Consider the following 26,489-nt stretch of genomic DNA (forward strand, 5'->3'; position numbering starts at 1 on the left):
GTTAGACAAAGTTTAATCTGAAGAGCCCAGTCTTAAACAGAACATCTTATCTGTTTCCAAACTCTTTCCCCAAACCTTAAGTTGGCAGAAAACTACTCAGAGTAGAGAAAGTCTCTTGCTCTTTAAACCATGCACAAACAACCCACAGTTCCCCTAAAGAATCACCAGTGAGTAATCCACATTCTTTCTAAATGTTAGACACTTACATGAATTAATTTCCATTATAAGGTACCAACTATAAAGGTTACTCTTGGTTGTTTACTTGACTACACTTGGAAGCAACTAAAACCAAAGCAGTTGGGCAGGCCTGAGAGGGATTTTTCTTGGTATGATATGAGGTGGGAGACCCACCCTAAATTCAGATCTTGTGAGGGGGCAGCTCACATAAAAGGACAAGGAAGAAGGAAGTGCTTTCTCAGCTCACTCTCATTGGCAAGTTCATCTATCCTGAGCCATTCCCCCCCTAGTGCTAGCACCTACACTAGGGGATTCTGAAAGGGACTGAAAACTAGCAGTTCTAGGACCTCCCAGAGGCTCAAGCACCAGTTTGGGAATGCTAAGACATCCAGTCTTGTGGACTCAATGACTTCTGAATCCTTGGCCATTCTGTCAGGAGACAATATCAGACTACTCAGGTCATAGCCTGCAAATAGCTCTAAGAAGTCATAAATGTTGTATATATACTCATTTATTTATTTGAAAGATATAGCATTTGCCCAAAGGCCATCAACTTAAAAGAAGTTTAAAAAACAATGGGAGAGTGAACTGGAGTATAGGTTAGTGGTATGGTGCCGGCCTAGAATGGACCAATTCCCAGCATCACAACAAGTATGTAAGGAGAAGTAGGTGACAGGATTTGAACCAAAGTCACAACTCAAACCCAGACAGTTTGTCTTCAGTACTACTATGTTCCAACATTTACTTCATTGTAGAGATCAGACCCAGCTACAAGAGCAAAAGAACCTGTAGGCCAAATTAAATGCCGACATGAATCTACTGGTTTGCAATGTCTAAAACACGTGGCATCTCTGAACATATTTCACACGAATACATGTTTCATGTTTGAGGATATAATGAATTTATGACAGTCATGGGAATACCTGATGTTGGTAATTCGCAAGAAGTGAATTTAAGAGACCAGCAAATGTGAGAAGAAACATGGAAGTACTTATTTATAACCTTCCTCAGTTTCTAAAAAGTAGTTAGAGTAAATGATGTTCCCATACCACAGACTTTTTCTGAAAACAAGTAACATTGTTGTGCTTTATATAAACTTTATACGACATGTTAGCCAGTGGAGCAGACTTCTCTACTGAACCATAAACTCCTAACTCTGTATCAAAGGAGCTGTAATAATAAAACTGAGCAGGGCAATGGTGGCGCACACCTTTAATCCCAGCACTCGGGAGGCAGAGACTGGCGGATCTCTGTAAGCTCTAGGCCAGCCTGGCCTACAGGAGCTAGTGCCAGGACAGGCTCCAAAGCTACAGAGAAACCCTGCCTCGAAAAACCAAACCAAACCAAAAAAAATTAAATAAATAAATAAATAAATCAAACAAAACAGCCTTATGCAAACTGCACCAGAGCCTCTCGGGCTGGCTGTGCCTAGAGTTCCTGGTTTCCAGCTTACAGTTCTTCCAGCAATAAGTGAAGAGAGGTGACTGCCGGCCAACCTCTCCCGAACATGTTCATCTCTCTTGCTCTCCGTTTTCTGTAATTCAGACACTTTAAGAATTCTCTCATTTTTCTACTATAATCTTGCCTTTAGTTCAATAAGACTACCTGTACCTCTCTTATGGCTTTTCAAGTTGAGATAGAGATGCTGTTACAGTCTCCTAAATCCTTACTAAATACTAGTCCAAACATCAAACTCAGCTTTAACATCACTGCGTACCTCCATGGTCTTCTCCCTCCTTCACAAAGTAACTATGGTCCACCTTTTTTCCAGTGACTTGATATATCACCATGGTATAAACAAACCAAATCTGCTTCCTCACCTGCCTGTGTTTAAACAGCACTGACTTTCTACTCTACCCTGGACAGTCCATTCCTGGTCTCCTCTTTTTCTAGTTCCTTATTCCTACTAAGATTATCAAGACTTCAGACTCTTGGCTTCCCAATTGGCCAGTTTTCCCCTTGTCTCCTCACCACATCCTATAATCTTAACTATAATTTTTCTCAATTTCTTCATGTCTGAGGAACACCAAATTGTCTGTCAATTCATATTCTTTGATCCGAGATATCTAAGGGCAATGATAATTTCAACTTACCTCAAGATTTCTAGCATGTTCCCTAAGAGAGTTGTATCCCCAGTTTTACTACCTATAAATTGGAATAATAGCTACTTTTCCAGGGTCTTTTTTTTTTACTTACTTCTTAATGTTGCTAGATATTAAACCCAGAGCCTTACACTGGGAGGCTTCCATTTTTGTATATAAATACATTTACAAATAACTTCATAAATTCTTTCCAGAGTGATGAAAGCCCCAATGGTTTCTATTGTTTAAAAAAAAAAACACCCAGAATGAGTCTCCATAAAGACAGTAATTATGTTTCAGCAGTATTTATACCCAATAATTTAGTATACAGAGGCATACAAATATTTATCAAATTGTCCCATATCGGGCTGGCAATATGGTTCAGTTGGTAGGGGTGTTTACCGCCAAGGCTAATGGCTCCGTTCACACTCAGACCTGCACAGTGTAAGAATACCAACTCATGGAAGTTGCTCTCATCTCTACATATGCCCCATGGCACTTCCTGTGTACATACACAATTATGTGGAAAAACTGAAGCTGTTCTATGCATTCACTAAAAGCAGTCAATGAGGTACTTTATACCATAGCAAGAGCAGCAGTTCATTTGTTCTTTACTTGTGTGTGTTATGTTCAAACTTAATACCTATGCTGGACATACAGCTCAGTGATAATGTGTGCAATCCAAGCCTAATCCCTAGCACCCTTCCCTCTCAAGATATTTCTCCCTCTACAGCTTCCAAAACAAATGGTTCTTGGCTTTTATGCCAAAATATTCTCTAACCTGTAATTTCTAATCAAGGTTAGTGAAATACATACACACACACACACATACATACATACATTTAAATGTAGTTTATGTTCGGTGTTGAACCCATATGTCTAACACAAATTACTTAAAGCTGAAGGCCTGAGACTTAGCCAATACTCAAAAGAAACACAGTGAGGTCAGGTGGGGGGGGGGATTAAGTGGAGAGAAAGGGAAGAGGAGAGGGAGTGGGAACTTGGATTGGTATGTATAGCGAAAAAAGATAGTTTGTTTAAAAAGAAAAGATTTTCTTAAAAACCACACATTTCCTTTCTCTACTAGATAAAGAAATCATTTAGGACATTCAGAGAACAGCCACCCCTATTACTTCTGTCACAAATGTTACCATTTGTGACAAATGGACGCTACTCTGGATCCAGCTTCCTGGCTCAAGAATTAAGGTAGTTTTGCTATCAGATATGGACCCTACACTGCCATCCAGAATGCCAAATCAGAGACTCAGGATCCATTTTGATCAAGGACAGAATCCTCTATACCTAAGCAAAAATAAACCTTTTCTCTATGAAAACTAATCACTTCTAACAAATATACAGAAATTAATGGAACCAAACTATAAATTAACTCGGTGTCACCTGCACTTGAGAAACTATCATCTTTTAAAAAAGTGGATGTGTAGTATAATGCCTTTAATCCCAGCATGAAAGGCTGAAGCCAGACTAGTCAACATCATGAGTTCCAGGCCAGCCAGGGCTTTGAAGAGACCCTGTTAAGAGCTTTGGTTGCTCTTGCAGAGAATCCAAGTTCAACTGCCAGCACATGCACTGCAGCTCAAAACCACATCTACAGTACCAGGAGACCCAGTACCAGAGGACCCAACACCCTCTTCTGGCCTTCAAGGGCACCAGGCACACACATGGTACGGAGATAGGCAAGGCAAAGTGCTCATACACATTACTCAAAATAAAAACAAAAGCATAGTATCAAATCAAATAAAAGGTAACAACATCTCACCATTTGCCGGTACTCCCGAATCATCTTTAGTTTATCCTCTCCTCCCTTGTTTTCTTCCTTCTGTTCAATGCTGCTGATTATTCTCCAGGATGCTCTTCTGGCTCCAATCACATTTTTATATGCAACAGATAAAAGGTTTCGTTCTTCAACTGTCAGCTCCACATCCATTCCTGCTACTTTCTTCATTGATTCCACCATTTCTATGCAGGGAATAGTAAAAGGAGACTATAGATTTAATAGGTTTTGTTGACCCATCCCTTTCACCGTTATGTTTTTTCCCACTGCAAAGCTAAGATATAACTGGGGGAGGGTGGCTTGAAATCCGAAGGGGAGGGGGGTGCATGCCTGCAATCATAGCATAGAGACTAATGCAGGAAGACTACCTTAAGTTCAAACTCTACTTTAAGCTACAAGAATATGGAACCAGCCAAAGCTACATAGGAAGACCCTTGTAAATAAAAGGGGCTAGTTCAGCTAGAACCTAAAAGCCCTGTTTAATCTGGAGCAAATATTCTTCCCAATAAAAAGTAGTTAAACAAAAATAACTTCATAGTCACCAAAATAAATGAGTCAAGTCAAGCCAAGCATTAGGGGGTGGGGCACCACACACAAGTCTCAATCTCAGAAGGCCAAGCTATCAAATCAGACATCGGGGGACCTTGTCTAAAGTAAAACAAACTGGCTCATGCCTGTAGCCTGTAATCCTAAAACCAGGAAGCTGAGGCAGGATTCTATGAGTTTGAGGCAGTCTGGTTTTTTTTAAAAAAAAAAAAAAAAAAAAGTGGGAAAGGGGTACACTATGAATCCTTCTGCTGGTATAAGTTTTGGTAATTACTGTTACCACTAGATGGCAATCAAAGAAAGGGGGCCAGACAATCTGAGATATCCCAAGTATAGCGCAAAAAAAGCCTAGCATTTTATGAATAACAAAGGAAAAACTGAAAATGTCATAAATACTAATTATTATAAAGAAAAGGGGGAAGGGTAGTTTTACAAAGGTTTAAATGACACTATTACCAAATAGACCTTAAGATCTACTGATTTCAGGATCCCTAGTGATAAGTCAAGAACCTACATTTTAATAATCATCCTAGGCAGACAGTAACATCCTGAGAGTAATACATTAGCCAAATGTTATCACAATGAATTAAGCTATATTAAGTCAAATGCTGTAATTGTAACCCCTGCAACTAGGAATGCTACATAATTCATAGTTAGAACCTATCTCACAAAAACAAAACAAAATTTAGAGTTTTCCAAATTAGCAACCTGAGTTTCATATTTCAAAATCCACCCCTTTACAGTTAGTTGCTGAAATGACTGATCCCAGCCAGTCAAGCCTTTTACACACTAGGTAAGCACTCAACCATTAAGTCACACCACTCCCCAAGCTGCCAATTAGAATTTTGGTCTGCTAATGATGTTAGACTTCAGTCCCATCTTCTTTCTAGTTGCGTCTTAGTTACTTTGCACTCTTTGGAAGGATAAACTGTGTTGACATACTTTGGTAGGACACCTAATTTTTGATAAATCACTAAATGACCATTATGAATTACTTTTAAGCTCACAACAAATTCAGGCCCTTCATCCTTAAGAATTTCCATATCTTTACACAATATTCAGCATGAACGAGTCCAAGGCCTAACCTCCTCTGAATGTCTACAAGAGTTTCATGAAACCCTCCATGTCAGTTATCCTTAATTACCAATGGAAGCATAACCCTAGCCACAGTCTTCTTCAAAGCTGTACACAAAAGCTGCCTGATTTCCAACTCTGGACTCCCACTAACTCATTAACATAAAAATTTTTCACTCAGCATATCTAGCATTTCATGAAATCTCTGCAGGAAGGACTTCATCAATTCTACGTAAAATTTCTGAAGCAAGGAAAGGATGTCATGTATCTGCAGCTGATGTGATCGAAACCTTTGAACCAGAGAACTACAACTCATGACTGAATTACTACTTGAAGGTAACAAGCCTCCTCCTTCCATCACATGGGTTCTAGGGATCAAACTCAAATTCTGCAGACCATGAACATTTTTTTTTGAGGGGCAGGAGAATAAAGCAAGGTCTTGCTATGTAGCCCAGGCTGGCAATAAACTTGTACAAATCACCTTACATTTGTCTGCTGAGTGCTGAAATTAAAGGAATGCCCCACTCTATTTGATCCTGATTTTTTTTTCTTTTTTTAGTTTTTATGTGTTTTGCCTGCAAGTATGTCTATGAATTACAAGTGTGCTTGGTGTCAAAGGCTAAAAGGCGGCATCAGAAACTGGAGTTGCAGGTGGCTGTGAGCTGTCATAGGATGCTAGGAAGAACAGCCAGCGCTCTTAACCATTGAACCATCCCTCCAGACCCTCTATGAGACTTTTGATAACTTGAGGACAGGGAGTGCTGGCTGAAAATAACTATTGCATGAAGATTCTGAAACATAATTTCCAGACATCAATAGGCATGTTAAATCAAACATACCAGACCTGCTGAGCTCTGGGTCATTTATCATCCACTGTATGCTAACAGTCTAGTTAAATAGCCACACTATGCTGAACAACCATCTGAGACAACTTTATGGTTTTAAGGTTACTGCTAAGATAACCAAATGTAATTCACCTTCACTTAATTTATCCAATCCCATACACACATACCTTTTGTTTGCTGTACTAGGGACAATAGTTATAGCCAAGTAATCTACCACTGAGCTACAAACAATCCCAGTTCTTACTCTGAATCTTGACTCTTTGGTCTCTCATTCACTCATTTATTCACTCACTCATTCATTCATTCAGCTAACTCATCCAACTTAAAGCAGGCACTGTCTATTTTTCATTTTATTTATGTGCATTGATATGAAGGTGTCAAGATTCCCCTAGAACCAGAGTTATAGATAGCTGTAAACTGATATGTGGGTGCTGGGAATTGAATCCAGGTCCTCCAAAAGAGCAGTCAAGTGCTCGTAAATCCTGAGCCCCACACTCGTAAATCCTCCAGCCCCACACTGTTTCTAACGCTCTCCTCCCCATGTAGTACTACAATCAGTCTTCTTAAAAGATCTTCTAGCACCCAAGCCAGGCAGTGCTGGAACGAGTTCCAGGATAGCCAGGACTATAGAGGGAAACTCCTTCAAATAGCAAAAAGAAAAAAAAAGGAAAAAGAGCTGGGCGGTGGAAGGGAGGGAGGGAGGGAGGGAGGGAGGCAGGCAGGCAGGCAGGCAGGCAGGGTGGTGGTGGCACACATCTTTAATCTCAACACTCTGGAGGCATAGGCAGAGGGAGCTCTGAGTTCACAGACCAACCTGGTCTACAGAGCAAGTTCTAGGACAGCAAATGCTACACATAGATAAATCCTGTTTTGAAAAACAAACAAAGAAAAAAAAAACAAATGAACAAAAGGAAAAAAAATATCTTCCAACACCCAGCAGGTTGGATGGTGCTTGTAATCCCAGCACATAAGAGGCTAAATCATAAAAATCCCTTTAGTTTAAAGTCAGTATGGACTACAGTGAAGCCCTGCCCCCCCCCCCCGACCCCCAGGAGTGGGGATGTAGAGGAGCTGGACAAAGCCAAGACAGGCTGATTTCTATAAATTTGAAGCCAGCCTGGTATAGATAGCAAGTTCCAAGCCAGCCAAGGCTACACAGTGAGACCATTTTTACTGTTTTGTGTTTGGGGTTTTGTTGTTGTTTGAGCAGGGCTTCTCTGCGTAGCCATGGCTAGCCTGAAACATGCTCTGTAGACCAGCCTGGCCTTGAACCAGAGATCTGCCTGCCTCTGCCTCCCCTACTGATTAATTCAAGATGTGAATCTTGAGCATGGGGCACATAACAGCAAAATGAACCAAAATTATTGGTTCTCTTGCAAAGAACAATTTCCAACATGTATGCCAGGCAAATCACAACCATCTATAACCTCTAACACCAGCTCTGAGAAGATTCAACACCTCTGCCCTCTCCACAAAAACTGCATTTACACGTACATATCCACACATACACATTTTAAATAAAATTAACTTTTTAAAGACCCTGAGCTAAACCCCAAGCTTAAGAAAGAGACTTGAGGGCTAAAGAAATGGCCCAACAACTAAGAACTAAGAACAGTTGATGCTCTGGTATAGGACCCAAGTACAATTCCCAGTACACACACATATACAGGTAACAACTGCTCCTAACTCCAGTCTCAAGGGATATGGCACCCTCTTTTAGCGTCCAAGGGCACCAGGCACATACAGAGTACACATACATACATGCATGCAAGCAAACATCTATATTAACACACACACTTTTGAGACAGAGTCTTTCTACACAGTCCTGGCTGTCCTGGAACTCATAGATATACCTCCTTCTGCCTCTGCTGGGATCAAATGCATATGCCACCCCATGGCTAGTTAAACTTTTTTTAAAGAAAGAGACCTAAATTGCTTCATTTCATGCCCCTTAAAAGCCTGGTAAACTTATTAATCCTCTCAACTGTAATCTATCTAGATTAACAATCTTTAGCCTTACAAAAAAAAAATACAAAATACCTAAAGGATACAAATATCCATTATCAACTGACAAGTTCCCCCAAGGTCTAATTCTGTATTTCCTAATAAAACTGAAGGTCATGCCAAACTTGACGGCTTTTAGTTTTATTATAAACTATTCTGCTTAAACTTGCTCAAAATCTGCCGTGCCATCACTCTTAAAAAGTTATATTCACATTTCTGGGCATGGTGGTGCACGCCTTTAATCCCAGCACCAGAGAGAAGCAGGTTTGTCTCAAACAAAAGAATGTGTTCTAGAAGAAGTTAGCGGGGCTGGAGAGATGGCTCAGAGGTTAAGAGCACTGTCTGCTCTTCCAGAGGTCCTGAGTTCAATTCCCAGCAACCACATGGTGGTTCACAACCATTTGTAATGACATCTGGCGCCCTCCTCTGGTGTGTGGGCATACATGGAGGCAGAATGTTGTATACATAATAAATAAATAAATCTTAAAAAAAAAAGTTAGTAACTATTAGCTAACTGAAATGTAAGTATAAAGGCAGACACGGGAGAATGACTGCATCAAGCAGCTACAGCGAAGAAAGAACCACTAAAAGGTCTAAAGTTCTAAGATGTGAAAGCAAACAGCTGTTTCTAAAGACAAGTTCCAGAGGCTAAATAAAAAGGTGTGGTGGTACACAGCTGAAATCCTTCCAATCCCAGCAAAGGAGGTTCTAGGAGACCTTGTCTCAAAAGATCACCTGTCAACCATCCCCAAAGAGGGAAAAAGGCACCTGGTACAATCAATGCAGAACAAATCCAAATTTAGTAAGTGATATTAAATTAGTCAAGTATCTGAGAAACAATGATCTATTCAGAAGGTTCTCAATCCCAGGAAGGTTTTCATTAAGGGTAAAACAAAGTATTCCTAAAACCCTCTTGCTAGGACTGAAGAGAAAAATCAGTGGTTAAAAAGCACTTCCTGCTCTTCCAGAATTCTGCTCCCCAGTCCCTTCATGAGTCAGCTTTTACTAATTCCAGGTCAGGGGATTCACCACTACCCTAGCCTCGTGAGCACTCGCACATAGGACATACACATGAAGTTTAAGTTCTCCTGATCATCTAGACAAAAATCTAGTCAATTTTTAAGTTTTTAAAATGTGTTCACAAAAAACTACAAGTTGTTGAATGTCAATAGGAAAACAACTTTATATGAACATAGCATCTACTTTAGTAAACTTTTTTTATTTGCTAATCTTTCCTGAATTGCTAGCAGATACTCTCAAATAGCTGCCAAATATTTCCTCATCTATATACTAAGTTATACAAAAGTAAAATAAACTACCACTAACAACCAACAATTCTCCTAGCTTAAATGAGGAAAGAAAATTATGTAATGTGTGATACAGAAGGATAAAATGTAAGACAGAACAGGCTAAGAAAAATGCTGGCAGCATTCTGAAACAAAGGTAGGACAGGGTCATTAAGAAAAAAGCACCACAGCTGGGTGATGGCGGCACATGCTTTTAATCCCAGCATTCTCAGGAGGCAGAGCCAGTCTGATCTACAGAGCTAGTTCCAGGACTGAAACCCACCCCACCACTCTTCCTCAAAAAGAAAAAAAAAAATAGAAAAAAAAGCAACACTGGGCAGTGGTAGAGTACATCTTTAATCCCAGTACTTGGGAGGCAGAGCCAGACAGAACAGAGAAACCCAATCTTGAAAAAACAAAACCAAAAAAAGAAAGAAGGCAGGGAGGGAGGGAAGGAAGAGAGATAGCCAAGTGGTAGTATACACCTTTAGTTCCAGCAATCAGGAAGCAGGAAGCAGAGGCAGGCAAATTTCTGAATTTGAGGTCAGCCTCTAGGATATGTATTTATTGTTTGAGATGGAATCTTACCTAATTCAGGCTAGCCTTGAATTCTGCTATACAGTAGAAGCTGGCCTCTTTTGCCTCCACCTACAAAATATTGGGATTATAGGCATGCATACATGACCACCTTTTGTTTTGTTTCTTTATAATTATTTTATGTATGTGAGTGTTATGCTTGCATGTTATGTCTGTACACCACGTGCATGCCTGGTGCCCAAGAGGGCACAGGATCCCCTGGAACTGAAGTTATACATGGTTGTAAGCCTGTATGTAAGTGCTGGAAATCAATCCTGGGTCTTCCATAAGGACAGCAGCAAGTGCTCTTAACTGCTAAGTCACCTTTCCAGCCCATTTGTTTATTTTTAGAGTCAAGATAGCCTGGAATTCTCTATGCAGCCAAAGATGATACCGATTCCTGACCTTCTGCCTCCACCTCCTGAGTAAAGTCACTAGTCTTTTGTAAAGCTTTAGTTCAGCTAACTCTGATGCATACCTACAATCAGCACTAGTCAGACAGAGTATCAGGAGTACCAGTTCAAAGTCAACCTGGGCCACACAGTAATATCTGTGTCAACCCCACAGATAAAAAAATTATGATATATAAAAGCAAAACTTAGTCCAGGTACATCGTAGAATACATTGGCACCTGTGAAGTTCCAGTTACTGTAGAGGCTAAGGGAAGACAACTTGAGCCCCACCCCCACACACAAATCAGGCCTAATCAACATAGTGAGATCTCATTTCATTCAAAACACAGAAGGGGCCCAATGAGACAGCCCGATGACCTAAGTTTGATTTCCACAACCTATGAGAAGGAAAGAACAAACTTCCACCAAGTTATCCTGACTTCCACATGTACACCATCATTATTGTTCATACACGTACATGCATCATAACACTCAGTCTAAAAAGATGTTTCATTTTTTAAATTATTTTTATGTACATGGGTATTTTTCCTCCATGTATGTCTGCATCACATGCATACAATGCCCTTAGAGGCCAGAGAAGCAATCAGATTCCCTGGGTCTGGAGTTAAGACAGTTGTGAGCCACAGTGTGGGTGCTGGGAATAGGATCCTCTGAAAGAGCCAAAAGAGCACATACCATTAAGCAGACTCTCCAGCCCCCCCCCGGGGGGGCGGGGGAGAGATAGCATTAAGAGGTGAGAAAGCCTGAGAACATAGCTAACTCAGTGGAAAGCATCTGCCTAGTGACTTTCTAGAAGGCCCTAGGTTCAATGCCCAGTACAATAAAATCTGCAAATTCCAGTCAGAAAGGGCTGAGTCAGGACCACACAAGGCCAAGAATTCAGCCTGGGCAACAATGAGATTCCTCCCAAAACTAAAAGGGTCAGTGGTAGATTATTTGTTTAACTAGTATGTGCAAGGTCCTGTGTGCAACTCCCAGCACAATAAATGGTTTGCAATCCCAGAAACAGAGAAATGGAGAGACTAGAGGATTTCTGGAGCTTGCCATAGCTTACTTTTTCTTTAAGTTATAGGCTAATAAGACCCTATCTCAAAGGGTGAGAAGGTACATGAGGAATGACAGCTGAGGTTGTCCTCTGGTGAACACATCGGTGAAAAATAATATTCCAGTCTATAAACTCACTGAACAAAATTTCTTTCAGAACAGCAATTCCTCAGGCCTTCAATATCAGTTCTCAGGAAGTGAAGCAAGCGCATGGGGATCAAGTTTGAGGCCAGCCCATACAACATACTAAGAGAGGGGCAGGGGTGGTGGCGGTGAAGAAAACGAGAGGGAGGAGGGAAAGGCAAGCAGGCAGAGGCAATTCATCAGTATATATGCAAGAACAGGTCCTGAGACTAAGGAAAGGCTCCCTCACTCCTATTTAATGACTGCCCCACTATCCACTAGCTCCTGTTGCCTCACCACTAGAAAGCAGACTCAACCAACACACTCATTCATACAAAAGCAACAAGACTCAGTGAAATTAAGCCAAAAAGCTGTTCAAAGCAACTTAATGTACTTGCTGTGTATGTATTTACTAATGTGCAGTTACATACAAGTACATGTGGAGACCCTGAGCCACTTTCAGATGTCATTACTTGGAAACCATTCATCTACCTTGTTGGGTTTTTTTTTTTCCTTTTTATTTTTTGGTGGTGGGGGAAGGGGAGGCTCAAGTCATGACTTTTCTGTATAGCTCTGGCTGTCCTGGAACTCACTCTGTCCTCCAGATTAGCCTGAACTCAGTGATCCACCACCAGGCTCCACCTTGCTTCTTAAAAACAATTTCTCTCACTAAACTCTAGGGTTCAACAATTAGGCTTTGGTGAACTGTCAGGAAACCCCAGGGATTCACCAGTCTCCACCTCCCCAGAGAGGGGATTACAAGCATACTGGAATGACAAGCATGCAACAGTGTGACACCCAGATGCTGGAGCTTAAGCTCAGTGTCTGTGACTGCATGTCAAGCACTTGATAGACTGAGCTATCTCCCCAGGCCCCCAAAGCAATTTCCACGTTATAAAATTAGGAACTAAGAATAGTGCTTCAGTGAGAGGATCAGCCTAGACACTGAAGGCCGTCTAAGCTGAGAAACAAATTCAAGGTTAGCCTGAGTGAGACCGGTCTTGAACAGAGAAGTGGGGAGGGAGGGAAAGGAGAAACTTTACTTTTATGAGTATTTGTTCCTGGGTGTATATGTATGTGCACCCAGTGCATGAAGGTGACTGCAGAGACCAAAAGAGGATGTCAGATTCCAGAAACTGGAGTCACAGGTGGCTGGCTGAGTTGCTATGTGGGTGCTGGGAACCAAGCCTGAACTAACTCTCTGCAAGAGCAACAAGCATTCTTAACTGCTGAGCCGTGTCTCCAGCCCCCCCCCACTCGAATATTTATCTGAAAAATTAGTGGCACCTGCTTTGCAGGGCTGTTTATCTTTCTTGAAGCAGGATTTCACTATGCAACCTCAGCACACCTAGAACTTGCTATTTAAGATCCCCCAATCTTTGCTTCCAAAGTGTTTGGATTAAAGGCATATATCACCACAGCCCAGCTGGACTGTTTGGATCCATGACAGAATAGCATAAGAGTAGTAAAGCCAGGAGGTGGTGGTGCACGCCTCACCTTTAATCCCAGCACTCAAGAGGTAGAGGCAGGGATCTCTGTGAGTTCCAGGTCAGCCTGGTCTACAGAGAGAAACCGTATCAGAAAAAGAAAAAAAGAAAAAGAAAGTACTAACCTGTCTTACTTTGGGTTCCTATTGCTGTGAAGACACATAACTACAGCAACACCCAAGTTTTATAAAAAGGCAAACACTGACGGGGGCTGGTTTACAATTTCAGAGGTTTAGTCTATTATCGTCATGGTATGAAGTGGCAGCATGCAGGTAGTAGACAGTGCTGGAGAAGGAGCTGTGGGTTTTGCATCTTGATAGGCAGGCAGCAGAAGTCCATGTCCCACACAGGGCACAGCTTGAACATGAGACACATCCCCACAATGACATACGTCCTCCAATAAGGCCATACTTCCTAATAGTGCCATTCCCTTTGGACATACCTTAAACCGCCATACAACTCAAGGCAGACAAATTAAAACCAGCATATTTGCCTCTAACACTACAATCGGACGGAATAGCTGGTATGTCTACTGTCAGCAACAATTTCCTTGACTTCCCATTCCCACTTTGGAGAGTGAGACAACTGTAAATGTTTTAATTTTCTTTTGATTCATTTTATTTTCTACCAAACACAAAATTTGAAGGAAACCAAAGTTCTCCGAACTCAAGATTTATAGTATCTGTAGTAGAGGAAAAAGTTTAGGAAATCTTTTTTTTTTTTGATGATTTTCTTTTATTTTTTTATATGCACTAGGGTTTTGCTTACATGTATATCTGTGTGATGGTGTCAGATCCCCTAAAACTGAATAAAGCTGTGAGCTGCCATGTGGATGCTGGGAATTGAACCACAGTCCTCTAGAAGAACAGCCAGCGCTCTTAACCTCTAAGCCACCTCTCTAGCCCTGGGAAATTTTCATTTAAATGAGAAAACTAGTCAGTCAGGCATGCTGGCATATGACTAAAAACAAAACCTATGTCTCAAAATAAAAATGGTGGCGCACAACAGAGGCAGGTAGGTCTCTGTGAACTGAAGGCTAGCCTGGGTCTACAACATGGCAAGTACCAGGTCACCCAGGTCTTAAAAAAATTAGTTGGGCATGGTGGAACACATGTGTAATATTCCACTACTTCAGCAGGGATGACAGAATGATTGTCAGAAGTTCAAGAGATCCTCCTGCCCCTGCCTCCTGAGGGCTGGGATTAAAGGCGTGTGCCACCCACCACCTACCGGCTTTTTGTTTAGTTTTAAAGATTTTAAAGGATATATGGAGAGAGAGGTTTTGCTGTGAGCGCACCAAGAAGGTCAAAGACCTTCTCATATTAAGTACTGGTTGGCCTGGAACTCACTATGAAATCAGGCTGGCCTCTAGCAGGGTGCCTCCTGCCTCTACCTCAAAAGTGCTGGGATTAAAGGCAGAAGACATGTGCCACCAGGGTTTTCTTGTTTTTTTGTTTTGTTTTTGCTTTTGAAGACAGGGTTTCTCTTTAGCTCTGGTGGTCCTGGAACTCACTCTGCAGACCAGGCTGGCCACGAATTGAGAAATCCACCTGCCTTTGCCCTCCTAAATGCTGGGATTAAAGGTGTGCGCCGCCATTGCCTGGCTCAACCAGGGTTTTCAAGAAAGACTGGAACCTTGGTTGGTACAGCCTACCCCTAGTGGCTCAGGAATTTGAGAGGAAGACAAGTCTGAGCCTAGGCTGGGGGAAATAAAAGCAGAAGCACTTAGCATACCAGATAGAAATGTTAAAATACTACCTAGACCTGGGAAGTAGCTCAGAGGTAGAACACTTGTCTATCATGGCCCTGGGCTCCCAGGATAGGGAATAGTAAATAACCTATTCTCTTGACCAAAACAGCAAATTATCAAAGGTCTGTTTTCATGTGCTTCTGCTTTTATTCCCCCAGCCAGCAAATTAACCCAGCGCTTTGCTTGTGTTTAGCAGGCATTCAATCACTGAGTCAACATACTCAAGCTCTGTTTCTACTTTAAGACCAAGTCTGACTTAATTGCTAAGATTTACATCCTCCTTCCTCAGCCCCCCACTGGGATTAGTCATGAGCCCCACCACGGCCCTTCTTCAGAACTTTTTTAATGAAAGAGAAAAGAGGATGAAGAGTTGGCTCAGTGGTTAATAACACTTATTCTTGCAGAGGATCCAGGCTTGACGCCCAACACACACATGGCAGCTCACAACCACTTGTAAGTCCAATTCCAGGGGATTCAATGTCCTCTTCTGACTTCTGCAGGAACCAGGCACGTATGTGGTACAAAGAAGGCAACACACACAGAAAATCAAAGCAGCTCTTTAAGTGAAAAGACGGCCTGTGAGACAGCTCAGAACATGCCATCGAGCTTGACCACCTGAGTTCAACCGCCAGGACCTACGTAGTGGAAACAACAGTTTTCCATTAGTTGCCCTTTGATCTCCACACATGTGCCACAGTACATGCCAACTCATACATAACACATACAATACAAAGCTGGGCATAGTTATGAAAGCCTTCAATCAAGGACTCAGGAGACAAAGGCAGTCAGATCTCTATGACTTTAAGGACAGCCTGGTCTACAGAGTGAGTTCCAGGACAATCGGAGCTACATAGTGAGACCCTGTCTGGAAAAGAAAAACAAAACAAAAAAACCACAGAAAATTTAAAATGAACAGAAAGCTTAGAGAACATCCACAGTAGTAAGAAATCATTCAAATAACAGTGATTCATCAACTCATGGTATCTCCAAGTTGTGTAAGACAAAGAACAACATGCACAATACTATACAAAAATCTGAAGTGTAGCTGGGCGGTGGTGGTACACACCTTTCAGTACTCAGGAGGCAGAGGCAGGCGGAACTCCAAGTTCCAACCTGTTCTATAGATGAGTATGACAGCACAGGACTACAGAGAATCCTGTCTCAAGAACAAACATCTGAAATGTACAAAAAGAACATCCCTTTATTTTGGAGGTGAGACAGTGTCATGTAACTGCAAATTCACTACCTGTAGCTGATGCTGAATTTCAACTCCAGATTATCCAGTTTTGTCTTTAGGAGCACTGGGATTACAGTGTGTAGTACCCCCACCTGTGATGAGCATTCCTTGTAAAGGAAAGCAAGGGTGGACATGACTGGTTACAAAAATGAGGACCTCTGTGAATTCCAGGTCAACATAGTGAGACTGTGCCTCTAAATAAAATGGATGGGTGAATAAATGTTGTTCCCTCTCCTTCCCTAGCACAGTTTGTTCTTAGAAATGAGCCTTTAGGAGTTGGGCAGTAGTGGCGCATGCCTTTAATCCCAGCACTAGGGAGGCAGAGTCAGGCGGATCTCTGTGAGTTCAAGCTCAGCCTAGTCTACAAGAGCTACTTCTACAAGGGCTGTTACTCTGTCTCGAAAAACAAAAGCAGAAAGAAAGGAGGCTTTGGTGTTTGAAACAGTTCTCAAGTCAATGACTCAAAACATATGTATTTCTGGTATTTCAGCATTCAGAATGACCCAAAGTGGCCATGGGGTTGGAGGGGGGGCACAAGCCACACCCCAGAAAGCCAATTCATTTCTTCTTTTTTAAAAGATACAGACTCACCAGCCAATGGTGGCACACGCCTTTAATTCTAACACTTGGGGGGAGGCAGAGGCAGGCAGATCTCAGTGAGTTTGAAGCCAACCTGGTCTACAAAATGAGTTCCAGGGTAGCCAGGACTGTTACACAGAGAAACCCTGTCTCGAAAACCAACCCGTCTCAACGCACACACAGGTGCACACACACAAGCATCTCAATGTAACTCTGGCTAGCCAAGAACTCTGAGATCTGCCTGCATCTGCCTCCTCAGTGCTGGAACTGAAAGTAGGTGCCACTCCACTTGGCTAATTTCTCTTTTTCAGACAGGATTTCATAGTTCAGGCTAGCCTGGAACTTGAGAGCCTCTTCCCTATCTTCTAAGTGTAGTTTAAAGGGATGTGCCACCATACTAAGCCCCACTGAGCGATCTAAGCAGGATGAAGATTAGAAAATGGCAAAAAAAAAAAAAAAGCACTACCACACAAGGCAAATATGATGGAGCACTCCCCAGGACTCGTGAGGCAGAGTCAGGAGAGTCTTGTGAGTTCAAAGCCAGCCTGGTCTATACAGTGAATTCTAGGACAGTCAGGACTCTTTAGAGACTCTGGGGAAAAAAAAAAAAGAGGAGAGAGATTGAGAGATTAAACGTATTAAAGTGAACAGACCACGTCTCAAGCTTTGATATTTCCTACATGGACCCCTAAAAGATTCTGTTCTTGAAACAAGCTTCTCGCCCTCTTCCAAGGCCATTAAATATCTACATAAATTGACTTCAATTCCCTACAGGGAGAGTGAAAGATACTTTAGGCACTAGATTCTAGGGCAGTAGTAAGAAGGAAGGTCAGTTAAAGGCCCATCGTTCCCATCTAAGTACCCAGAACTCAGGATTCCAGTGCATTCTCACTACACCCGGTGTCTGACTGAGTGGTCACTTCTCTAGAACCACTTCTGCTACACAAACAAAGCTGAATCACTGCAGCCAGTATACGAGTTTCCTTTGACTGCCTTCCCTCCTCCTCTCCCTTTCTACTGGATCCCTTCCTCATGCCAAATCACAAGAGTGCTTCCTACTTTATTTCCTTCCCTCCTTTAGAGTCTAAAAGGAGATGTAATAAACAGTCACTAAGTGGCTTGTCTACACTCCTATGTTCAATAATCAAGACCAGGCTTTGTTCAAAAGTCCTCAGCACTCAAATCTCAAGTATGACTTAAAATTAACTTGTCATTTATTTGGAAGCTATAATCATATATAAGGTTCCAAATCCTTTCCAAAAATGTCTTTTAGAAACAAACCAAAAAGCTTCACCCATACCTCCTTTGGGGGGGAGGGGTTATCACATTCACACAAAGCCTAAATCCCCACATACAAATGTAATTTCATGTTTCCTCCCAAGGACACTAGATTAAGGGACACTTCTCTGGGGAGGTGAGAAGGAGAAACCTCCACAACCAGCAAACTATCCTGGCTATAGACACTAAAATGAAGGCTGACCTTGAGCTGCATTTGTACTCTCCCCATCCCACCTCCTCCCACTCCCACCAGGAGCCTAGAGCAGTACAAACAGCAACTTAAATCTGTAAGACAAAATTTAGTTCAGTAGCTTTCCTACATTAGAGGTTTGGGGGTCTTCTGTTCTACTTTCCAAACACTGGAACAGTGATCTCTAACAAGACTAGTTCAAAAGCTGTGACAGGGCCAAAGGGGCTCTCGAGAAGGGTCTGACCTAACTTCTGGAAAACAAGTGGCTTAAGTAATTTGGAAAAAAATCTGAGGGACAACAGCACTTAGTTCCAATCATGTCTCATCCCACCTTAGCTCCCAAACATTAAAATCACAAGAACCTGCTTGCCTTAGTGCACATGCCCTTAATCCCAGCACTCAGGAGGCAGACTGGTGAGTTCGAAGCGAACCTGGTCTACATACTGAGTGAGGTTTCCAGACAGCAACACAGTGAGATCCTACCTCAAAAATAAATAAGTAAATAAATCACAGGAACCGTATATGCTATTTGTCACTTTAAAAATATCAGTTTGATGGATATTGCCTAACTCAAGTATTTAGGAACAAAATTAGGGGAAGAAAGGCATAAAAATATATAAACTGCCTACAACTGATTAAACACAATGGATATTTCGATGAAATACAAAAAAAAATCAAATTAGCACGAGCTAAGGATATAGGTTAGTGACAAAGAGCACTGACCTAGCATGTACAAGGGTTTGGGTTCCAGTACCTGAGGATGAGGGGGTGTCGAACGAACAAAGAGTAATTATTAAAATGTGTACATAAAACCATTTGCTTAAAATGGATAAGAGAGTTAGATTGTATCTAAATACTTGAGCACTTGCTTTGCAGGCATGCCACCCAGTTCGAATCCCAGCCTTGCAACAATGAAGTCATAAAACAGAAAAAAAAAAAAANTACCAAACACAAAATTTGAAGGAAACCAAAGTTCTCCGAACTCAAGATTTATAGTATCTGTAGTAGAGGAAAAAGTTTAGGAAATCTTTTTTTTTTGATGATTTTCTTTTATTTTTTTATATGCACTAGGGTTTTGCTTACATGTATATCTGTGTGATGGTGTCAGATCCCCTAAAACTGAATAAAGCTGTGAGCTGCCATGTGGATGCTGGGAATTGAACCACAGTCCTCTAGAAGAACAGCCAGCGCTCTTAACCTCTAAGCCACCTCTCTAGCCCTGGGAAATTTTCATTTAAATGAGAAAACTAGTCAGTCAGGCATGCTGGCATATGACTAAAAACAAAACCTATGTCTCAAAATAAAAATGGTGGCGCACAACAGAGGCAGGTAGGTCTCTGTGAACTGAAGGCTAGCCTGGGTCTACAACATGGCAAGTACCAGGTCACCCAGGTCTTAAAAAAATTAGTTGGGCATGGTGGAACACATGTGTAATATTCCACTACTTCAGCAGGGATGACAGAATGATTGTCAGAAGTTCAAGAGATCCTCCTGCCCCTGCCTCCTGAGGGCTGGGATTAAAGGCGTGTGCCACCCACCACCTACCGGCTTTTTGTTTAGTTTTAAAGATTTTAAAGGATATATGGAGAGAGAGGTTTTGCTGTGAGCGCACCAAGAAGGTCAAAGACCTTCTCATATTAAGTACTGGTTGGCCTGGAACTCACTATGAAATCAGGCTGGCCTCTAGCAGGGTGCCTCCTGCCTCTACCTCAAAAGTGCTGGGATTAAAGGCAGAAGACATGTGCCACCAGGGTTTTCTTGTTTTTTTGTTTTGTTTTTGCTTTTGAAGACAGGGTTTCTCTTTAGCTCTGGTGGTCCTGGAACTCACTCTGCAGACCAGGCTGGCCACGAATTGAGAAATCCACCTGCCTTTGCCCTCCTAAATGCTGGGATTAAAGGTGTGCGCCGCCATTGCCTGGCTCAACCAGGGTTTTCAAGAAAGACTGGAACCTTGGTTGGTACAGCCTACCCCTAGTGGCTCAGGAATTTGAGAGGAAGACAAGTCTGAGCCTAGGCTGGGGGAAATAAAAGCAGAAGCACTTAGCATACCAGATAGAAATGTTAAAATACTACCTAGACCTGGGAAGTAGCTCAGAGGTAGAACACTTGTCTATCATGGCCCTGGGCTCCCAGGATAGGGAATAGTAAATAACCTATTCTCTTGACCAAAACAGCAAATTATCAAAGGTCTGTTTTCATGTGCTTCTGCTTTTATTCCCCCAGCCAGCAAATTAACCCAGCGCTTTGCTTGTGTTTAGCAGGCATTCAATCACTGAGTCAACATACTCAAGCTCTGTTTCTACTTTAAGACCAAGTCTGACTTAATTGCTAAGATTTACATCCTCCTTCCTCAGCCCCCCACTGGGATTAGTCATGAGCCCCACCACGGCCCTTCTTCAGAACTTTTTTAATGAAAGAGAAAAGAGGATGAAGAGTTGGCTCAGTGGTTAATAACACTTATTCTTGCAGAGGATCCAGGCTTGACGCCCAACACACACATGGCAGCTCACAACCACTTGTAAGTCCAATTCCAGGGGATTCAATGTCCTCTTCTGACTTCTGCAGGAACCAGGCACGTATGTGGTACAAAGAAGGCAACACACACAGAAAATCAAAGCAGCTCTTTAAGTGAAAAGACGGCCTGTGAGACAGCTCAGAACATGCCATCGAGCTTGACCACCTGAGTTCAACCGCCAGGACCTACGTAGTGGAAACAACAGTTTTCCATTAGTTGCCCTTTGATCTCCACACATGTGCCACAGTACATGCCAACTCATACATAACACATACAATACAAAGCTGGGCATAGTTATGAAAGCCTTCAATCAAGGACTCAGGAGACAAAGGCAGTCAGATCTCTATGACTTTAAGGACAGCCTGGTCTACAGAGTGAGTTCCAGGACAATCGGAGCTACATAGTGAGACCCTGTCTGGAAAAGAAAAACAAAACAAAAAAACCACAGAAAATTTAAAATGAACAGAAAGCTTAGAGAACATCCACAGTAGTAAGAAATCATTCAAATAACAGTGATTCATCAACTCATGGTATCTCCAAGTTGTGTAAGACAAAGAACAACATGCACAATACTATACAAAAATCTGAAGTGTAGCTGGGCGGTGGTGGTACACACCTTTCAGTACTCAGGAGGCAGAGGCAGGCGGAACTCCAAGTTCCAACCTGTTCTATAGATGAGTATGACAGCACAGGACTACAGAGAATCCTGTCTCAAGAACAAACATCTGAAATGTACAAAAAGAACATCCCTTTATTTTGGAGGTGAGACAGTGTCATGTAACTGCAAATTCACTACCTGTAGCTGATGCTGAATTTCAACTCCAGATTATCCAGTTTTGTCTTTAGGAGCACTGGGATTACAGTGTGTAGTACCCCCACCTGTGATGAGCATTCCTTGTAAAGGAAAGCAAGGGTGGACATGACTGGTTACAAAAATGAGGACCTCTGTGAATTCCAGGTCAACATAGTGAGACTGTGCCTCTAAATAAAATGGATGGGTGAATAAATGTTGTTCCCTCTCCTTCCCTAGCACAGTTTGTTCTTAGAAATGAGCCTTTAGGAGTTGGGCAGTAGTGGCGCATGCCTTTAATCCCAGCACTAGGGAGGCAGAGTCAGGCGGATCTCTGTGAGTTCAAGCTCAGCCTAGTCTACAAGAGCTACTTCTACAAGGGCTGTTACTCTGTCTCGAAAAACAAAAGCAGAAAGAAAGGAGGCTTTGGTGTTTGAAACAGTTCTCAAGTCAATGACTCAAAACATATGTATTTCTGGTATTTCAGCATTCAGAATGACCCAAAGTGGCCATGGGGTTGGAGGGGGGGCACAAGCCACACCCCAGAAAGCCAATTCATTTCTTCTTTTTTAAAAGATACAGACTCACCAGCCAATGGTGGCACACGCCTTTAATTCTAACACTTGGGGGGAGGCAGAGGCAGGCAGATCTCAGTGAGTTTGAAGCCAACCTGGTCTACAAAATGAGTTCCAGGGTAGCCAGGACTGTTACACAGAGAAACCCTGTCTCGAAAACCAACCCGTCTCAACGCACACACAGGTGCACACACACAAGCATCTCAATGTAACTCTGGCTAGCCAAGAACTCTGAGATCTGCCTGCATCTGCCTCCTCAGTGCTGGAACTGAAAGTAGGTGCCACTCCACTTGGCTAATTTCTCTTTTTCAGACAGGATTTCATAGTTCAGGCTAGCCTGGAACTTGAGAGCCTCTTCCCTATCTTCTAAGTGTAGTTTAAAGGGATGTGCCACCATACTAAGCCCCACTGAGCGATCTAAGCAGGATGAAGATTAGAAAATGGCAAAAAAAAAAAAAAAGCACTACCACACAAGGCAAATATGATGGAGCACTCCCCAGGACTCGTGAGGCAGAGTCAGGAGAGTCTTGTGAGTTCAAAGCCAGCCTGGTCTATACAGTGAATTCTAGGACAGTCAGGACTCTTTAGAGACTCTGGGGAAAAAAAAAAAAGAGGAGAGAGATTGAGAGATTAAACGTATTAAAGTGAACAGACCACGTCTCAAGCTTTGATATTTCCTACATGGACCCCTAAAAGATTCTGTTCTTGAAACAAGCTTCTCGCCCTCTTCCAAGGCCATTAAATATCTACATAAATTGACTTCAATTCCCTACAGGGAGAGTGAAAGATACTTTAGGCACTAGATTCTAGGGCAGTAGTAAGAAGGAAGGTCAGTTAAAGGCCCATCGTTCCCATCTAAGTACCCAGAACTCAGGATTCCAGTGCATTCTCACTACACCCGGTGTCTGACTGAGTGGTCACTTCTCTAGAACCACTTCTGCTACACAAACAAAGCTGAATCACTGCAGCCAGTATACGAGTTTCCTTTGACTGCCTTCCCTCCTCCTCTCCCTTTCTACTGGATCCCTTCCTCATGCCAAATCACAAGAGTGCTTCCTACTTTATTTCCTTCCCTCCTTTAGAGTCTAAAAGGAGATGTAATAAACAGTCACTAAGTGGCTTGTCTACACTCCTATGTTCAATAATCAAGACCAGGCTTTGTTCAAAAGTCCTCAGCACTCAAATCTCAAGTATGACTTAAAATTAACTTGTCATTTATTTGGAAGCTATAATCATATATAAGGTTCCAAATCCTTTCCAAAAATGTCTTTTAGAAACAAACCAAAAAGCTTCACCCATACCTCCTTTGGGGGGGAGGGGTTATCACATTCACACAAAGCCTAAATCCCCACATACAAATGTAATTTCATGTTTCCTCCCAAGGACACTAGATTAAGGGACACTTCTCTGGGGAGGTGAGAAGGAGAAACCTCCACAACCAGCAAACTATCCTGGCTATAGACACTAAAATGAAGGCTGACCTTGAGCTGCATTTGTACTCTCCCCATCCCACCTCCTCCCACTCCCACCAGGAGCCTAGAGCAGTACAAACAGCAACTTAAATCTGTAAGACAAAATTTAGTTCAGTAGCTTTCCTACATTAGAGGTTTGGGGGTCTTCTGTTCTACTTTCCAAACACTGGAACAGTGATCTCTAACAAGACTAGTTCAAAAGCTGTGACAGGGCCAAAGGGGCTCTCGAGAAGGGTCTGACCTAACTTCTGGAAAACAAGTGGCTTAAGTAATTTGGAAAAAAATCTGAGGGACAACAGCACTTAGTTCCAATCATGTCTCATCCCACCTTAGCTCCCAAACATTAAAATCACAAGAACCTGCTTGCCTTAGTGCACATGCCCTTAATCCCAGCACTCAGGAGGCAGACTGGTGAGTTCGAAGCGAACCTGGTCTACATACTGAGTGAGGTTTCCAGACAGCAACACAGTGAGATCCTACCTCAAAAATAAATAAGTAAATAAATCACAGGAACCGTATATGCTATTTGTCACTTTAAAAATATCAGTTTGATGGATATTGCCTAACTCAAGTATTTAGGAACAAAATTAGGGGAAGAAAGGCATAAAAATATATAAACTGCCTACAACTGATTAAACACAATGGATATTTCGATGAAATACAAAAAAAAATCAAATTAGCACGAGCTAAGGATATAGGTTAGTGACAAAGAGCACTGACCTAGCATGTACAAGGGTTTGGGTTCCAGTACCTGAGGATGAGGGGGTGTCGAACGAACAAAGAGTAATTATTAAAATGTGTACATAAAACCATTTGCTTAAAATGGATAAGAGAGTTAGATTGTATCTAAATACTTGAGCACTTGCTTTGCAGGCATGCCACCCAGTTCGAATCCCAGCCTTGCAACAATGAAGTCATAAAACAGAAAAAAAAAAAAAAGGACGATCTCTTAATTCAAAATTCCCAAGCCTCAACCGAGTGCTCAAAAATAGGTTAAGACCCCCAAGCCAAGCAAAACGCATTTTATTTGAATTAACTATTTTTCAACAGGTCTTGCCATGTGTCATAATGCTGAGTGTGAATGGTAAAGTCATCTCTACAAACGGGTAGACTGAGGCACGGGCACTGTAAAGGGCACTCAGTAGGTACTAAAGAGTCCTAGCAAGCTCAGTCTCCTGTAGTCTAGTCTTCCCATTAGAACTCGATGCTTCTGAAGGTTGAAAAACAAACAAACAAACAAAAAATACCGCAGGAACTTTGGGGTATCCTGGGTGAGAACAAAACGTTGCATGAGTGAGGTCCTACACCTCCCGGAAGGAGGCGAGGCAGAAAAGCCCCAAAGCCCTCAACTCCGAGGTGCGCCGGCCTACGGGAAGAAATCCAATCGCAGCATCTCCGCCTGCCTCCACCCAAGGATGATCCCGCAGTGATTTCTACACACTCCGCCCTCACCAAAGACCACTCCCCACCACCGGCCCAAAGAAGCTGTCCGCTCCCGAGGCTTCTCCTTTGTGAGGCTCCACGGCCGCCGCCCCACACTGGGCCTCCGGGGAAAAGCCACCGCCCCCACCCGCCATATTTCCCTGAAAGGCGCCCGCGCTACAGCTCCCTGGATTCCGCCCTCTCCCGAGCGGCCGGTGCTGCTGCTCACATCACCCCACCCGATTGTCCTCCACATCCCGCCGCGGTCCCCAAAGCTCCCGTGGGGATTGCGCGCCGGGACAAGGCACCCGCCATCTCCTCCCCCCTCCCCCGCCCGGGGACTCGCCCTCCCCCTTCAGCCGCCATTTTACAACCAACTCCTCCACCCTCCACCCCGGCCTGCTGGCTGGCGAGCGTCTGCAAGCTAAGGACACCGGAGGGGTCAAATCCCTGCGCCCGGAGACTCCCACCGCCTCGGGGGCCCGCAGCCCATTTCCTGCTTCCCGACCCACGTCCCGAGCCAGGCTCGGAGACGATGCCGCCATTTTGTCTCCGGTTCCCGGCCTCTGTGGGCGGCGGCGGAGGGTCCGAGACTTCCAGCCCCCCGACACCCCCCCAACTCACCGTCGTATCGCTCGGCCTGCTCTGCCAGCTTCGCCTGGTACACCAGATCCTCCCGATCATCCATAGCGGCAGCGGCTCCGGCAGGGTCTGCGCGACGGATGGAAGCGGATAGCGTCTCCGACTCTCAGCTTCTCGCTCCGCGTCCGAGCAGTAAAAATGGCGGCGCCTCAATCCGGGACTTCCGCCTGCGCACGCGGACAACTGCTCAGCTCTATGGCAACCGCTCCCTGGCAACTGGCGCGGCGGGGCGGGCCCGGGAGTTCGGCGCCAGAAAAGGCTGGAATCAGCACGGCTGACGCCCCTCCTCCGTCGGCTCAGCGGGCGGCCCAGCAGCAAGGCGGGAACTGCAACTGAGAAGAAGAACGGCCCGGGACAGCTCGAGAGGCTGGAGGCAAGGTCGGCCGAGACTGGGCTAGGAGCCTGCTCGGTGACACAGAGCGAGACACTTCATGGTTTCTTGTAACCTCACTCACTGTGCACGCTTGCACGGTTTTCTCATCCGTACGCCTCTTTCAGGTCCTTTTAACCTCTATGTAAAGAATTGGCAGGTGAACAAGGGAGGGCTCCAGTTTTCACGCATCAGCTTTTCTCTTGCTCACACACTAAGTT

The 26,489-nt window shown here is 43.2% G+C and overlaps 1 protein-coding gene across 1 annotated transcript in view; it reads right to left on the reverse strand.

Annotated features, from left to right (window-relative positions):
* The window catches only part of Ywhae (tyrosine 3-monooxygenase/tryptophan 5-monooxygenase activation protein epsilon), a 38,261-nt gene extending 12,200 nt beyond the window's left edge, over positions 1–26,061 (reverse strand). The window contains exons 1-2 of the mRNA XM_050128860.1: positions 25,881–26,061; positions 4,036–4,235 (exon numbers count right to left, since the gene is read on the reverse strand). Coding sequence (XP_049984817.1) covers positions 4,036–4,235; positions 25,881–25,944 — 264 coding nt within the window. The 5' untranslated portion in view covers positions 25,945–26,061. The remainder of the gene's footprint in view (positions 1–4,035; positions 4,236–25,880) is intronic.
* Positions 26,062–26,489: the final 428 nt, after the last annotated feature.

This window comes from Alexandromys fortis, unplaced genomic scaffold (assembly GCF_014885135.2).
Source record: "Alexandromys fortis isolate MF-2015 unplaced genomic scaffold, M_Fortis_MF-2015_v1.1 scaffold_80, whole genome shotgun sequence".
Taxonomy (NCBI): Eukaryota; Metazoa; Chordata; class Mammalia; order Rodentia; family Cricetidae; genus Alexandromys; species Alexandromys fortis.